The following is a 17,215-nucleotide window of genomic DNA, read 5'->3' as shown; positions in this document are numbered from 1 at the left end:
TTACTTGCGGTTTCTGCACCACGCCATTTCTACTTTCATTCGTTCTCTCAATTTCGTTTCTTTCCACCTCACTTTCGTCCCTTTTAACATCCATTACGGTTGTCAAATCGCTCTTTTTCTTTTTTCCTGATTTTTTAACATTTTTTCGCCTGTCTTTCTCGCCATTCTCTTTCAAACGTGCACTCACGACACAATCGGTACTAGCACTTTCTGTCATCAACTTCATATTCGCATTCATCAATTCCTCGTTCAGGTCACATTTCGCACACACCCTTCTTCCATCCGCACTAAACATCCACAAATCATTTATGTAATCGAAGGAATACATATAACAGACCTCACACTTAACGAACCTACTGAAATCCAAATTAAAATCATGGAATGACAATGCAGCCGCCATTTTTTTTCTCTGCAGGTTACTAGGTCTAATATTAACGTTTTCGTATTTAGTTTAAGCAAGAAAAAAAACCCCACACTAATAATATTGGTAGCGTACAACGTTTACAGCCGCTCTTACTTAAACAATTACGCATATATACTTAATTATTCCTAGTAAAACTTATCTGAATCAGGAGCTCTTCAAAGCACGTTCGTAGCGCTTGACCCACTAGCGCCCTCGTCTGACATTATCTGGTTCTTAGAATGGTAAGAAGCATAGCAAACATCATTGCAAGTATCATACAAGACAAAAGTAGCAATTACAGACCAATTAGTATTTCAGGGGTTGTGATTAAAGTATTGGAAAAGTTGGTTAAAGGTCAAATTCAGGATAGGAATATGATACTCTAGGAGTAGCATGGCTTTGTAAAAGGTAGATTCTGCTTTAGTAATTTATTCACATTTCATAATAAAGTGGCAGTGGAATTAGATAAAGGGAAAGGTTAAACTGTGATACTGCTGGATTTTGCAAAGGCATTTCATGGAATACCATGTGGGAAACTATTACATAAGTTGGAGTACATGGGAATGGATACGAAGCTTGTAGCATAGTTAAGGGGATGGCTGATAGACAGAAAGACATCAGAGTAGCATGAGGCGGAGTGGAATCGAGCCAAATGAGGTAGTAGAGTGACTTAAGGTCTGCACCAGGACTGCTACTCTTTAATTTGTACATTAATGATATAGGAAATTTAAGGAGAGGGGATATATATATATATATATATTTTTTTTTATGTTGTTCCCACCCATGAGAAGTTATTTGTAAACCTATAGTACATTTTGTACCATGGGCAGGCTATGGATTTTTTTCTTCTATTTTTTACATATAAAGAGATGCATGATAGGTATTGTTGATGAAGGTTTTTTCACTTGGCTATGCTACCAATTACATATTTGGTTTAATCCTTTATCCAAGTGTAAGCAAACAAAGCTCGCACCTGAAATATTTTCAGGACTGGGGAAACTCGTGGTAAAGGTGGTATAAGTTCTGATAACTTGCCTTAATATCCCATAATGCAAAGCACATATCCTTATAGGTATGTATAATGCTATGCATTATGGAAAGGATCATTACCCAGACCAGTTTCAACCTTTATTGAAGTCTCGTCAGTGGGAGCTAGACCCAGAGGTGGTGATACTAAGGTGGAAGTAATGCAAAAGTCATATCCATCAACTATCTCTAATCCAGAGAATTTTAATAATAAGGTGTTGACACCTTTTGGCAACTGGTATATGGTTATATGACTTTGGCATTACTTCCACTTTAGTATCACCACCTCTGGGTCTAGCTCCCACTGACGAGACTTCAATAAAGGTTGAGACCGGTCTGGGTAATAATCCTTTCCATAATGCATAGCATTATACATACCCATAAGGATATGTGCTTTGCATTATCGGATACTAAGGCAAGTGATCAGAACTTATACCACCTTTTCCATGAGTTGCCCCAGTCCTGAAAATATTTCAGGTGAAAACTTTGTTTGCTTACACTTGGATAAAGGATTAAACCAAATATGTAATTGATAGGTATTGTATGAATAATGGTTAGCATGAGTCTCCTGTGATTAGTCTTTTGACCCAATATAATAATAATAATTCTAATAACTCCATAAACACAATATTCAAAATGGCCAAAAATTTTCAAATGACTAAAAGATGGCAAACATTTCTATAAGAAACATATAAAACTTACTCCAGTATATGTATCCTCTGGACTGGCATTATAATTCCACAAGCGTAACCCTGCTATTCCTGTAGGCTCATCAAAAGTGATTGTGATTACAGGTGGACAACTTTCAATAAAACTGGTACACCACATGTGATCTTTATTCAATGTCACATGCACACCATCAAGAAGCCTATATTATAAATAAGAAGGAAACACGTTAATGTTATATGAATTCCATAAAGTAAGCAGTCTACATTAGAAACAAGAAAGAAACAGAACATTTTTATCGTAAATCCACCCCACAAAAGCCTGCTAAACCTATGTATTAGTACTGAGCATGGCCAGATGTTTGCTCTAGAAGCCAAATATGGTCTTTTTTTTTCTTTTATGTCACTTCTGGCTTGCAATAAGCAGAATTGTCTCACATTGGCTGATGAAAATCTTATGCCACTGAAAAAAACACAAAAACATACTATTATGGGATGTGGCCTCATAGCCTGCTGATCGGAGAGCAGAGATGTTATTCACTCAGCCAAGAAGGTCAGCAAATTACAATATTTATGCAATATTACAATATAATTCCAAATATAAGGCTTTAACATGATGAGAGCATTATACATAAATGAAAACTACAGCTTATTAATAATTCTTGTACTGAAGCATATTGAATACTTACTTCATAATGGTGTCTGCATGATCAACTGATGAGGACATTATCATATTTGGCAACACTGTTATGGCTTCTCCGTCCAGTCCTATTAGCTCTAGTCCTGTCAGTCCTATAAAGTGTAGATCTCCCCAGGTACTTGCCAAAGTCAAAGTAATGGCTGCAAAAATAAATTTTCAGAAAAGAAAAAAAAATTACAATGTACTTATTATATTTTCAGTGAATGAATAACACTCATTTTTGAGTCTCATTTGTACAATTAAAATTAAAAGGCAAATAGGATAAAATTAAATAGGATTAGAATTAAAATTAATTAAACTTAAATAGGATAAAAGTAAATACAATTAAACGGAATTAAAAATACAATTAAAATAAAATTAAGTACAATTAAACAGACCACTAGCTTGTTATGACTGTTAAGTAATTTGACTTTCCATTTATATGCTATGACAGGGAAGTCAATTTTATCACCATCATAGGTTATGTCTATCAGTGCATGGGTTCCTGTCAGTTTTTCTGTTTTGCAGAATGTGAAGGGAAAGCTGACTGCTATAAACAAACAACTACTGACAGGAAATTTTAGAGATCAGGGGACCACAACCTGTCATGGCATGGCATCATATGTATTATTGCTTACATGATCATCTAGCTTGCAGTTTGATATCATTTTTATCCTTCCACCTGTTAATAAAATCAGTTTTAAATTAGTAATAGAGCAACCAACAATATGTCACATGATTTACTTATGGGAAAGACAAAGACAAATGAATAAGCAGATGAAGTGACATTCTGGAAGGTAACTCTAGTTGAGTTATATATGATACTTTCATGGTAGCAAAGGGTAGTTCCTGCTGGATAAATGTAAGTTCCTGCTGGATTTCTATTCAGGATAGAGACTAATAAAGATGTGCTCAAATTCATATGGACAAAATACACAAGAAAATAGAAAAAAAATGTTATCCTATTATCCATTGTGTTAGGCTCAATGGCCTATCACAGTCCAATAACTTAGCTTGTCTGAAATCTGATTAATACTCTCATAGCACTTCACCCTATCAGCATGTCTGTTAATTGTGTGCAGTGTTCTGGGTGGTTTGCTACTTTTGCAGAATAAAAAAACAGAGTTTCCATCAGGGAAAACCTTGCATCTCCATACAAAGACCAGCTAACTTACCTTCAGTTGAAAATTCCTGATAAAGGTTCTTCATGTATGAGATGTGATTCAAACCCCAGGCTTTTTCAAACCAAAGGGCATCATTAAAACCAACTGAACTACTCTGAAGGGTCCCAAAAAAAGTTTTATGAACTATGTTACTGTTGAAATGATATCTTCATGCTGATTCAGGATACAAGGGTATACAGGGGATTTAACCCTTTAACTGCTGATTTTATATTCTACTGACTGTACTGTTCCATGTGCTGAATTAATTTTGCAAAAAATTTATAAATAAAATCAATTAAAATTCTTACTGAAGTAAGAAGTCCAGACAGCATCATACATTCTTGATATACACTTGTTCACTCAAAAAAATGGCAATAATAGTGTTTTATAAAATTTGCATAACCAAGGGGTGTCCACTTGATTATGCAAATTACACACATTAATTTATGCAGAATCACCCCAGGATCTTCATCTGAAGTACACAATTCACTTAACTCGGACAATTCTTCTCCCGACTCATTTGTTGTTAACGATTCATCGATTTGATCATCAGTAAGATAGCACGGATATTTACTTGTAACATCCCGGAAATCCCCACAGTCACGTGGTTTATGTATCATGCTGCATATTATTATTATTATTATTATTATTATTATTATTATTCGTGACACCTCCAAGGAGTCCGAAGACTCATCACGGGAGGACACCTACTGCACACCTCTCAGTCTCCACCCAAACCTCTAGTACCAATCATCCACATTAATGCCATCTACTGCCCTCCACCACAACTAGTATTTTTTGTCTGTAAACTGCGTGTGTTCTGAAGGGCTGATTTGTCTGTGTGCGGGCTGAAAAACCCAAGTTTCCAGGAGAAAAAACCCTGCTACCTCGTATGAGAGGTAGCAGGGTTTTTTCAAATTGGTTGGCAATAGATGGAGGAACCTACCTGCAAAGTTTGAATATCTTATGATGATTCTTTCCATACTAAAAAAATTGTCTGAATATGGGAGGCATGCCAACCGTACATATACGGGCTCAGCAAAGCAGGCATGTATCTCTGAGCCTGTAATAATATGTTCTCAGCAGTTAAAGGGTTAGCTTGAAAATTAGTTCCTTCTAATCCTAAGAGATGGCACTATAAGCCCACTCAATTCAAATGCTTTCACAAACTAGATTAAATGAGTATTACACAATGAAAGTTCAAATCGAGTTAACTCGATCGTAGTAAGGTCGCCATTTTTTTCCATGCTCGAGTTAACTCGACCGTAGCAGTTAAAGGGTTAAAATTGGAAGTGATCATTACTTAATTTAAAAGCAGGGCATGTTCAAATTAAAAATATGTAAGATAGTTTTAAAAAGAATTACAGTCAAGCAGATTTTTTACAGGCAAGCTGTGTATTCAACTATGCAAATATTATAGTTGATATTATATTATGAAATATGATATATGAGGGTATGCTGAAAAGTTGTAATAGTCACCATGAAGGAATTGAGGTACATGACTTGTCTTCTTGTATATATACTAAAGAAAAAGAACAACTTATTACAATGTGATGAAACATGAGGGGGTTAAAGGGTTTTAAGATATGTTCTTTCTTGTGGTTATATCAGTTGCTTTAATATCGTTTTTGTTCTAGGTGTTTATCAAAACTTTTCAGTCCCCCCTCCCCACATATATTAATGAAAAATGAAATATAAATCAAATAAAAAATGATAAAAAAATTCTTTAACCAGCTGATGACACATCAGTGCTATAAATTTCCAACTTTTGTGGGTGAGTGATATACACACACAAAATAAAAAAATAAAATAAAAATTTATTTTATTTTATTTTTACAAAATACAATGCACATGTAACATACTATACATAGGAGAAACAGGGCGAACCATCCCAATCAGGAAGGATGAACACAAACGACACATAAAATACCTCCATTTTGGAAAAACTGGCCTTTCTGACCACACACTCCAAACATACCACAGAACTGATTGGAAATCAGTTCTGTGGTATGTCACTACACCTACTACACAAAAGATCACAAAACCTACACCAAAACCTGGTTTGAGCAGAAATTCAAGGAAGCATGTGAAATGCTGAAACATGATCCAAATCTGAATAAAAATGATGGTCTAACCATTCCAAGAATCTGCAACCTTCATAGCAACCACAAAGAAAAATCTCAATTTTTCTTAGTGAAGTTTTTTTTTTTTTTTTTTTTTTTCCTTCTGAACATTCAATAGCAACCTTACTGTATAAATCCAGAAGATAATCATAATATAAGAATATAAACTGTATAATTCCAGAAGAATACTTGTACGTGAGGACTTTAGCAGAGTTTATTGTAGTTTTTTTTTTAATCACTAGAGGGCAGTGTAAGAAAAAAGATTAGTTAACAACGTAGATGTAATTTACCTGTATAGAGTGCAACATGTAGCTTGGTTCTTATACACATGTATCCTTCTGATGATGACCTCAATACAGGGGCCGAAACGTAAAGTTATTTTATTATTAATCAGTAAAATAATCTTTTCAACACGTATGTTTTGTGTCCCTAAATTCATAAATATGAAAAATAAAAAAATGTTTCTGCCTTGTCTTTTTCATAGTTATTTTAATGTGTGCACTACTCCACTGAACTCATCATTCTTTCATTTTCCTCCAAGCATGTAAAAACATGAGCATTTGCTGGTCAACATTCACATACAGTTCAGCTTCAAACTTACCAAATGAACTTGTTCTCTTTCCCTTTGATTCCAGTGATCTGTTCTTTGCAATAGTCTTATTTCACACCAATTTCTCCAAAGGACTACAACTGCTAAAGAAACATATCAGTATATATATTGTTATCAAATATACCTCTTGCCCATTCATGACACTTTTTATTTTAATATCTGACCCACACAAAAGATCACAGGACCTATACAAATTAGTGCTGTGGGCAAGACTATAAGAAGAAAGAACCTTTACTTTTTTTTGAACAACTGAGAGATTTGTATTCTTTGCAGATGGCAGAGTAGGAGAAGCTGTTCCAAAGAGCTGAAGCAGATGGAATGAAAGACAAGGTACAGAAATTGGTTTGGAAAGCTTTGTTGAACTGTAAAAGGGCATTAAATAGTAACAGCTCTTATGATTTTGGAGAAAAGTAGATGAACATCCGTAGCCAATTCAGAAGAGTAATATCCATGAAACTACATGAGTTCTACAGATACATTTCATGATGCATAAGGTAGTAATCAAACATCTATGGAAGAAGGATTGAAGTGGATCTGTGAGAGAGGGATCATTAATTAGCTGGAATGCCCTCTTCTGAATGGAGTTGAGCAATCTTAGAGAGGACTTGGGTGCCACTCCAAATATGTGAGCAAAATTCTATTGTAAAAATATATATTTTTATTCTTATTTAAGATCTGTTGAACTGCGCTTTTGATATATACTTCAATATTTTTTTTCCCGTTTATCTCAACTTCTTAATTTCATGTCAGTTGTACTCCGCTGTTGCTGTAATCTTGTTGCTTGAAATAGACTATTACCTATAATCCTTTCAGTCTATCAATTTAATTCCCCCCTCTCAAGGTCATGACTATGCTACTAAACGTGTACATATTTTAGAATTTAGAAATTGCCTCTGGCTGGAGCCAATTCCTTTGTCTAAACAGCTGGCTTTTTCTCACACTGATCTCTGAAAATTTATTTGTATTTACGACTGTGCCATCAGAGATCTCGTAGAGGAACTGTATATCTTTCCTGAACATGCAAGAAAAAACGCCCAGCACAACACTGAATTATCTCTAAAAATCATCTCTAAGTCAAGCAACGTTAAAATCTACTATTTATCAGTTGTGCTACTTTACTCTTAAGGTCACACAGGTTCTGTCTTTTTATGAGAAGTGCATTGGTAATGCAGAATCAGGCAAGTTATTTGACAAACAAAACAATTTATTCATGCTTAATCAAGATACAAGAAAAGGAAGTAACACTACACATACTAAATTAATCCAACTCAAATTCACTAACTAAAATGACATGGAAATAATATAAAATTTGCGTCTAGTTCTCCACTTGGTTAATTAAACAATTCTCTCTTAGGCTTAATGACTAATGCAATAAATACATTCACATATAATTCAGGCATGGGAGCAGACTTGTACACACTTTACATTAATTTAACTCAGACCATAATTATTATTAGGCTTAACTAAAACTTTCACATACTATTCCTTCTTCAATACATAACAATATCTAATTCCTTATAACTCTGCAAAATACTTCACAATAAATTTTACAAAAACAGGATTTCAGTCTTTACTACTGTTCATTATGATAAACTAAAAAAATTCAGCAATCCTTGCTATAAATTTCACATCTAGGAAAGTCCTAAACAAGTCTTACTTGCTACTTTGTCATCCAGTTCATTACACAAGATCTTATAGATCGTTGACACCTTCTTCTACTTTCCGGAAAATTTCACAAACGGGCACTTTTTACGATATCAATGATACTCACACGCGGAAATCGCCACAGAATTTAGCGGTGGGAACTCTAGAGTATACCATCACTGCTATTACGAAACTTCTATCATCGTCGGGCATCGGCTGGTAGGACGTGGATCCCCGTCCTTGGAACAGCAGGATACACTGGGAACTCCTCACAGTGAGAGTAGGAACAGCAATCCTAGCGCCAAAAAGCCTAGTGTCTTTTCCTTCGATTCTTCCTCCTTTTATTCTGCTCTCCTGACCTTGGAACTCTTACAGATTTAATCGCCCGGATTTTCTTGAAAGGGGTATTCTCAGCCACCCAGTGGTTGCTGAGTCAAGTCGGGAAACCTCGTACTTCGCTGACCTTTACGAGTTGCGATAGCCTCAAGTCTTACATGTTAATCCCGTCTGAGTTAATTCTTTGTTTGTACAATTTTTTTATTACAATTTATTTTCTAACACTTTTTTTTTCAGGTTTATTACAGCAAAATGAGTTAAATATTAATCAAATTACAAGTATATTAAATTAATTTTATTTCCCAAGTAAAATTGGTATAGAAGAAATTTTTATTCTAAAATCCTTCTATACAAGATTTTACACTATGGTTAGACAGATTTGGGATTTGTATTTTAGAGTTATCAGCTGTAAAGTGTGAAGAAGCAGTGTCTTGAGTGGAAAAGCATACTGAGTTTTGGCAGCTGCAGAAGCCATGGGTGAAATTAATGGGTCTTTATGCTGGGAAAGGCTGGAAGGTCAGTTCAAGAAGGGAAATCTGATCATGTTTGGATATCTAGGTATTAATGAAAGTTATGGGCAGACATGTGAACTCTTTCTTGCAAGCGAGAGAGAGTGATCAGTTTCTCCTTCCTTACTCTCTCACTCTTCCACATCACTTCTTACTTACTCGGATTCATTTGAGTAAGTTTGACAACCAGGAATAGGAATGAACCATTAACTTTCAACTCCATGGTAAATTGTATTTTTGGATGTTGATTGTTGAGATGGTTCAATAATTCTTAAGGAATCTGGTCCATGGCTCCAAATTAAAAAAACATCATCACTATACCTTTTTCATAATCTTGGCTTTAATGAGAAGGAATTCAAATACTTTTCCCTCAAAGGCTCCCAAATATAAATTTGCCAATCTAGGAGATAATGGGTTGCTCATTGCCAAGCTGAGGTTATCTTTGTAAATAGTATTTTTAAAAAGGAAGTAACCAAAATTTATGTAATGGGTCAGGAGTGATATAACTTTTTTTTTAAATAACTTATTCGAATTAAGTGGATGTTGAATCCAACATTATTTCAAAGCTGAATAATGTTGGATTCGATATCCACTTAATTTCAATAATTTTACGTCGTCGAACTGAAGCCTTTTGGCTCTTTATTTCAGTAGATAACTTATTTTTTTTAAAGAATTAAAACCTCATTTGTGGGAAAGAACATCGAAACTGGCTATAGTTTCATCTTTTTGAAGATGCATGTCTTTAAGAAATGAAATATTCAGAATTCTTGAGGAAGAAGGTGGTCAAGGTCTGTTAAACCTTTCAAAATTTTGGTAAAATGTTTTGAAAGCTTGTATATGGGAAAATCAATGCCTTCTATTGGTGGGTCTTAATGGAGTGTTTTCCCTTATGTATTTTAGACAAACCATATAATCAAGGAATTAGAGGATCAAGTGAACAAAGAAACCACCTTAAATTTCTAGGAAATTCTGTAGTGGTTCTCAGGAGGTTATAGTATGATTATTGAGTTCATGGTTTGGATCTCTCTCTCTCTCTCAAGAACTGAATAAGTATTTGTTTGCAATAATTGTAACATTTTGTTGTTGTATTTTTCAATATCTAAGATGACAATTGCATCACCATTATTTGCTGGGAGAATTATAATATCCTTATTTTTTTCTAGAATTTTTATGGCTCAACATTCTGTGAGATAACATCTATTGGACGTTATTTTTTTCTATTTTTGCAAGTAACAGTTTCATGTTACTCGATCTTGGTGATATAACAAAATTAAAATCTTTACTAAGAATATCCTTTTCAACATTAGAAAGATGGTAATGGAATTTATTAATAATAATCTTATCAGGAGAAAGCTGAAATTTGGATTTGGATGGTTTTTGCTATTCTAACCGTAATGCTTCAAATTTTCTAATTAATTTAGCTTTGTTGGTGTTTTGGACATTAGATGCTTATGAGTTGACATATGAGGTGGTATCAAAAAGTTTCGAGACTAGCGCTGTTTATGAGAAATTACTTTATTTATCTACGTTTACACACTATCACCTTCAAAATAGTCCCCTTGCATATCAATACAGCACTCCCAGAATTCTTGCCACTTCAGGAATGTGTCATGGAAGTCTTCTTTTCGAATCATGTCAAGCACCTTCTGCAATTTGCGCTGGATCTCTGCAGTGGTGTCAAAATGGTGACCTATGAGCTGGATCTTCATCTTTGGGAAGAGGATGAAGTCTGTAGGAGCCAAATCTGTCAAGTAGAGTGGGTGCAGAAGTGAGATCATGTTGTTTCTGGCGAGAAACTCATGAGTGAGGAGAGCTCGGTGACAGGATGCATTGTTGTCGTGGAGCATCCAGCTTTTTTTTGCATGCCACAGATCTGGTCGCTTTCTCTGAATGTCTTCCCTCAGATGCCTTAAAACCTGGCAGTAGAACTCGCTATTGACAGTCTGGCCCCTGAGGATGAATTTCGATGTACAATGCTGCAAATGTCAAAAAAGACGATGAGCATGGTCGAGCTGCGACCTGCCTCACCTTTTTCGGTCGTGAAGATGATGGGCTCTTCCACTGTGAAGACTGTTGCTTCGTCTCAGGGTCATACCTGTTCACCCAAGTTTCGTCACCGGTAATGATCCTCGACATGAAGGATGGGTCATCAACAGCATGCTGACTGAGTTCTTGGCAGACTTCGATGTGGTGTTCCTTCTCTTCCTGGGTCAGCAGCCTGGGGACGAACTTGGCAGCAACACGGCACATGTTCAAATCACACGTGAGGATTGCCTGGACTGTTCTGTATGACACACCGACAATGGCAGCAATGTTGTGGAGTGTTTTCCAACGATCCTCATGGACAAGTTGCCGAATGGTTTCGACATTTATGGGAATTGAGCACATTGAAGGTCTTCCTGATCTCTCATCGTCTTCCAGTGATGTTCTTCTGCTCTTGAAGCATGCGTGCCACTCAAAACACCCTGAACGACTCATTGCAGCATCGCCATAAAGTTGCCGAATCATGTCAAACGTCTCTAACAGATTTGCCCAGTTTCATGCAGAATTTCACGTTTGCTGTTTGTTCTAACTTGCTGTCCATGATGAAATCGCAGATGTGGTAACGCAAGTGGCCAGAATAGCATCAGTTGCACAGCTCCCGATGTACACAGGAAGATGTCTTTTGCCACACTGACTTATGAAGGTAGGTGCTCCCTGTGACTATGCATGCAGTTACATCTGTTGGCGTGTTACAAACCTAGTCTTGAAACTTTTTGATACCACCTCGTATCTTTAATATATTGCCAAGTATCAGTATCCAAAGTGTGTTCAATAGCAGAAGATAAAGTTTTAAGAGAGTACGAATGTGCTAAATTATGTTTAGCATCATAAATCCTTTCATTTAAAAGTTTTTTTGCAATATGACATATTCTTTTATCCTTCTGTTTTAATGGTTTCTTTGAAGGTAACGAATTTAGGAAAAAATCATGGAATTTCTTGGCTTTGTTATTTATGTTTTTTTCTAATATAGAAAGAAAGATAGAAGAGAAAAAAAAATATATACATATAGAGAGAGAGAAATCAACAACTCTTTATGACTGATATATATTTATGAACTAACAGCTAATTTATAATTCTGGATGAAGCTCTTTTTTTTTTTTTTTTTTTTTGCATGTAGCTACCTTCCATGAAAGATTTTTTAAACTACAGTGCATTCATATCAGGAGTGGACTAAGAATTTCTTTTCATTTTTTTTTAAAAATTAATTTTATATATATTTTTCTATTTTTTATTTATTTTTACATGGTTTGAAAACCTCCTTCTAGACACCAATCATAGAACTTTTGCAGACCACTTCAGTCCTCCAATCCTCTGTTGTGAAACCCAACAATGCTTCACCTTAAACTGGTCTGGTGCAAATTTTCATTAACATTTAAATAAGAATGGTAATGGTTTCCAGCTTAATAAATTCCTAAGAATAAGTGATGTGAGAATTAAAGAAGCATTTATTAGCACACAGATTTATAACACTTATGATAAATTTTGCATCTCTTGTTTATGACGTTGAAAAAAAAAGGAGCATGGATTTCAATGGAATTTCTGTCAATTTTTTTCAAAAAAACTCCACGTAGCCTTTTAAGGAATGCAGAGAACTGACCAGTACTTCTGACCTAATGCCCAATCCTTACCATCTCACAGTGCAACCTATAAGTAGGTATCTACATGCCCAAATTATATTTTTATTGGCTTAAAACACAAAATGATGGTATAACATGATAGAATTTCATGCCAGCTGAGGCATCACCTGGCTAAACAGTGCCCCAGTTGTCTTTATCAGGGAAGTAGGGCAAAGATCGATTAGAACAAACTCCAACTAAACATCAGCAAAGTTAAAGACTGACACCATGACTTAAGAAAAATCAACAGAAAAGAAATGGAACTAGCAGAAGAACTGAATATGTGTATTACTGAAACAAAAAAGACAAAAACAGGTGCATTTCTTCTAAGCAACAAATATAAGATGGCATATTCAGGCAATAATGACTGGGGGGAAGAAGAAACAGCTGTAGTATTCAACAGAAGTTCATGTGATAATTAAACAGGAACTTCTCTAATAAATCTCTAAAATAAGATTTATCTGAGCATATAAGAGGCTAAGAATGCTGTCATAGACAAACTCTTAAAGAACAAGATGAATTCAAGCAAACTAAGGATTAGCAGGTTCAGATTTTCATTTTAAGACAGACAGATGAGAAACCATGGGAATATAATACCTCTTCAAAATTCTATGGTTGTTATAGCATAATGAGTCATTATGCCATAATATGCTTTATACAGAACAATACAAAAGACTACTTGTGAGTCAGAAGATTGAACTGAAGGAGGTATAGAAATATGGTTTACAGCTCTTGATATCAAAATCATATATATTTTGCAAGTTGCAGATGCAGAAAAGAGTGTTCAACAAGAAACTGAGTACCCATTTTGCTAAAAGCTATCAATGTGATGAATGCAATATTGAGCTCAATGCTGCCTCTACATGGAGGAAGAAACACAGGTGTATGAGGAACAGATACTAGAGTTGTTGCATTAACTGAGTATGAATTTGGCAATAGAGACCGATGGAATATCAGCACAGATACTAAATGAGCATTCAGCTGAACTGGCTGTTTCTTTGATGTGGCTATATAATTTGAGTCTCAGCACAGGGAAGATACTAACCATTGAAGTATCCGTATGGCTGGAGAGGTGATGAAGACTTTTTGGTGAGAGATTGCATACAAAAATGGGTTGACAGAGAATCTACAATTTGCAATAAACAGCATGCGTTTACTACCAGCAGGGCCACCTTAGTTGGAGAGTCAAGGGAGAGAAACTAGACTACGAGAGATACCCTGGTCCCTCAGACTGGAGGCTGAGCAAGAGGCTGGTAACCTCTTCTTGCAAAAAATAGATTAACTCAGATTTAATATAATAGACAAGCATGAGTATTGAACGTTATTGATAATTTAATAATATCACAACACCAAACCAGCTAAATTATAAAAAAAATGTTTACTAACTGGCTTATATCTCACTGGATTTAAAACTAGAATAATCAGAGCACATTATATGATACAGTTAACACATTAGTCACCAGGATTTCAGATGGTTGGCTATCCTTTTCCATTTATAGAAAGCCAACACACACCACACACCACACACAGGAAGATATTTATATAAACAATCATGTCATCATCCAGCCCAACAGTATGGTATTCTAAAAAAACTTACATACAGAGCTAGGGCTGTTTGTCCTAATGATACAGCTCTTTCCACCAAACTTAAATATCTTTGTCATACTTTTCTGGCCATGGTTACAACTCCCACAAAATAGATGAAATATTACATTGCCCCGCTTACTCTCTCTCCTCCTCAAAAATACAGAACAGAACACCACTATTCTTATTCCCTATGTCTGAGGTACATCTGAAAAGTACTAATAAAATATAACCTTTGCACCACATTAAATTAGCAACTCTGATCCTCTCTCTTAAGGATAAACTCCATCTTCTGGAGTGTATGAAGTTCCAAGTGACTGTGACTTGGCCTACTATCGACAGACAGAAAGATGTGTTAACATCTGCCTTGGAGAACATGAGTTCATCTTATTTGAATTGTTTCACTTACACTTCGCTTATCATTACAGTTTGAATTGATTCACTTACTGATTGTTGCATATTAACTGTAACGTGCAATGTGCTCTGAAGCTGCTGGTTTGAAATCCAGCAAAATATGAGTTGGTTAATAAACATTTGTTTTTTTATAATTTGGTTGGTTTGGTGTTGTAATACCATTAAAATAAGTTATGAATAAGATTAACTCAGAAACATCGAGGATAGATTTACCGGAAAGAACAGCAATAATAAGAGTAAATGATTTAGAGAAATGGATATATTACATGCTACTACCTGAAATATTAATTACTTAGAAAAGAAAACAGAAAGATAAACATAGCAGTATTAACCGAAACTAATAAAAAAAATTAAAGGAAATTATGTAATAGTATATAGTGGAGTGCATAACACAATACAAAAGTAAGCATTGGTGGAGGTTTTTTTTTTTTTTTTGAGAACCGATCCATGAGAGGTTGGTAAAGAGAGAGACGGGTTGTCAATCTAACTGTCGTGAAAATACTAGATTCTATACAGAATCCAGTATTTTCAGGGAGCTATTAGGGGCACCAACCCAGATATGAGAGCAGTATTCAGTGGTCAAGTAGATTTGTACTGTCGGTCATTTATTAGATGAGAGTCTTCAAGGTAGCGTAGGAGTTGGCTGTTGATGGTTCTTTCCATTACTTTAGAAAGAATTGTTTTGCTAATCTTTCTTCTCCCATTCTGTTTAGCAATTAGCAAAACAAGTGTTCTCTGTCAGGTTGGTAGGAAAAAGATCCAGAGGAAGACCAAGATATAGGTGGAATGATACGGTGAAAAGCGCCTTAGAAGATAGAAATATAAGATCTGGTAATGACAGGTAACAGATTGATTTGGAGGAAAATTGTAGATAGGAAGTTAGTAATGATGTACATTTTTCATGTAGTACTATCATATCCTGACACCCCTTGAGAGTACATGTCAGGAATTTGATGATGATGATAGAAAGAATTGAGTTGAGAGAATTTGGATGGTAAGAAGGTAAAGATTTGATACCCTTCTTAGGAATAGGTTATATATGAGCTAGTTTTCAGACTGCAGGATAGATATCAGTGGAATAAGAAAGAGTAAATAGGAAGCATAAAGTGGAAGTCAACTCTGGGACACAGATCTTAAGAAAACAACTGGAGGAATGCCATCAGGGCCAGGAAACGTTTAGTATACAGCTTGAGCAAAATTTTTGTGATCTCTTTTTGGCAAAAGGTCAAATGCAGCATTAAGTGTTGAGTATTTGGAATGGTTGGGGGATATTTACCATGATCAGCTATGCAAGAATTGAAGAAGTAGGAAGCCAGGAGGTTGGATTTTTCTGTGGGTGATGATGCATTAATTCCAGCTGGGTGTAATAGTGTTGGGCAGAAGTTATGGCTGCCATTTGGGCAGGATCCTCATTTTAGCTCTCTCTCAAAACCAGTTTTTGATGTGATGATAATGGAGTTTTGGATGCAAGCCAGCTGCGGTATGCCTGACTCTTCTTTTGTACAGCCTTGGCATACCTGTGGGAGAACCAAAGCTTAGATAGTGCATAAGAATTTAGGGTGGAGCGGGAATAAATGTTTCCATGCAGATGAGAATATTTTGATGATTATTTCTGCCCAAAGGCTTGGCTCAGGTGGTTAAAAACAGTAATCTGACCAAGGAAATGAGGCATAGAAGTTGTGAAGTTCATCCATTTGACTTTCTGATAACGCCATACAATGCATGGATGTGAGTGGTTGTATATATGTTGCTCCTCTGGGGGGGGGGCTACACTACATTGTGATCTGAGGTGCCTAGAGGGCAGACAACATTCACAAGATACTTAGATGGGGTCACTGGTGCAGAAGAGATCCAAGGTGTTTGGGATTATCTGTTATTCTGGTGGGCGTGTGGATAATTTCTATGAGATTGTTTGTGATTGCGAAAGTCGCAGCCTCTCTGCCTACTTGATCTGTACAATTGGAAGTAGCTGGTGTTGTGGATATTGAAGTTTCCAAGGAAGATGACTTCACTGTTTGGAGAGTTGCATTAAAGAAAATCAACATTTATGGAAAGGTGATTGAAGAATTCAGAGTGGTTTTCATGCCGTGCATAATTAGATCTAGCCAGGCTCGTACATATGATGCAGTGCTAGTGCTTTCTGACTTGCTGTTCAGAACTGATATGAACAGCAATCTGCTTGTTGGGGTATTGCAGGTCACTTTTATTAAACGCGGGAAGTTCATTCCATCTCTCCATGTAACCAAGGGCCCAAATAAGTGACGCTTGACAATTTTCTTGGGATCCAAGTTGCATTGTTCAGCAAACCTGTAAATGTCATAATTTATTATTGCATTGGTTTCTGAATGGAAATTTAGGAAGATGGCATGGTACTTTTTATTTTCTGCCTCAATCGTAGCT

General features: G+C 35.7%; 1 protein-coding gene across 3 annotated transcripts in view; it reads right to left on the bottom strand.

Annotated features, from left to right (window-relative positions):
* Window positions 1-17,215, bottom strand: part of LOC150107973 (katanin-interacting protein-like) — a 726,539-nt gene that overhangs the window by 129,872 nt on the left and 579,452 nt on the right. For all 3 annotated transcript variants that reach the window (XM_090415492.1, XM_090415493.1, XM_090415494.1), the window contains 2 exons: window positions 2,784-2,934; window positions 2,132-2,297 (listed from right to left, as the gene is read on the bottom strand). In XM_090415492.1, coding sequence (XP_090271618.1) covers window positions 2,132-2,297; window positions 2,784-2,934 — 317 coding nt within the window. The remainder of the gene's footprint in view (window positions 1-2,131; window positions 2,298-2,783; window positions 2,935-17,215) is intronic.

This window comes from Typopeltis vanoorti, chromosome 3 (assembly GCF_054136105.1).
Source record: "Typopeltis vanoorti isolate ZY-2024b chromosome 3, IOZ_Tvanoo_1.0, whole genome shotgun sequence".
Lineage (NCBI taxonomy): Eukaryota > Metazoa > Arthropoda > Arachnida > Uropygi > Thelyphonidae > Typopeltis > Typopeltis vanoorti.
This window is presented reverse-complemented; position numbering and strand designations above follow the sequence as displayed.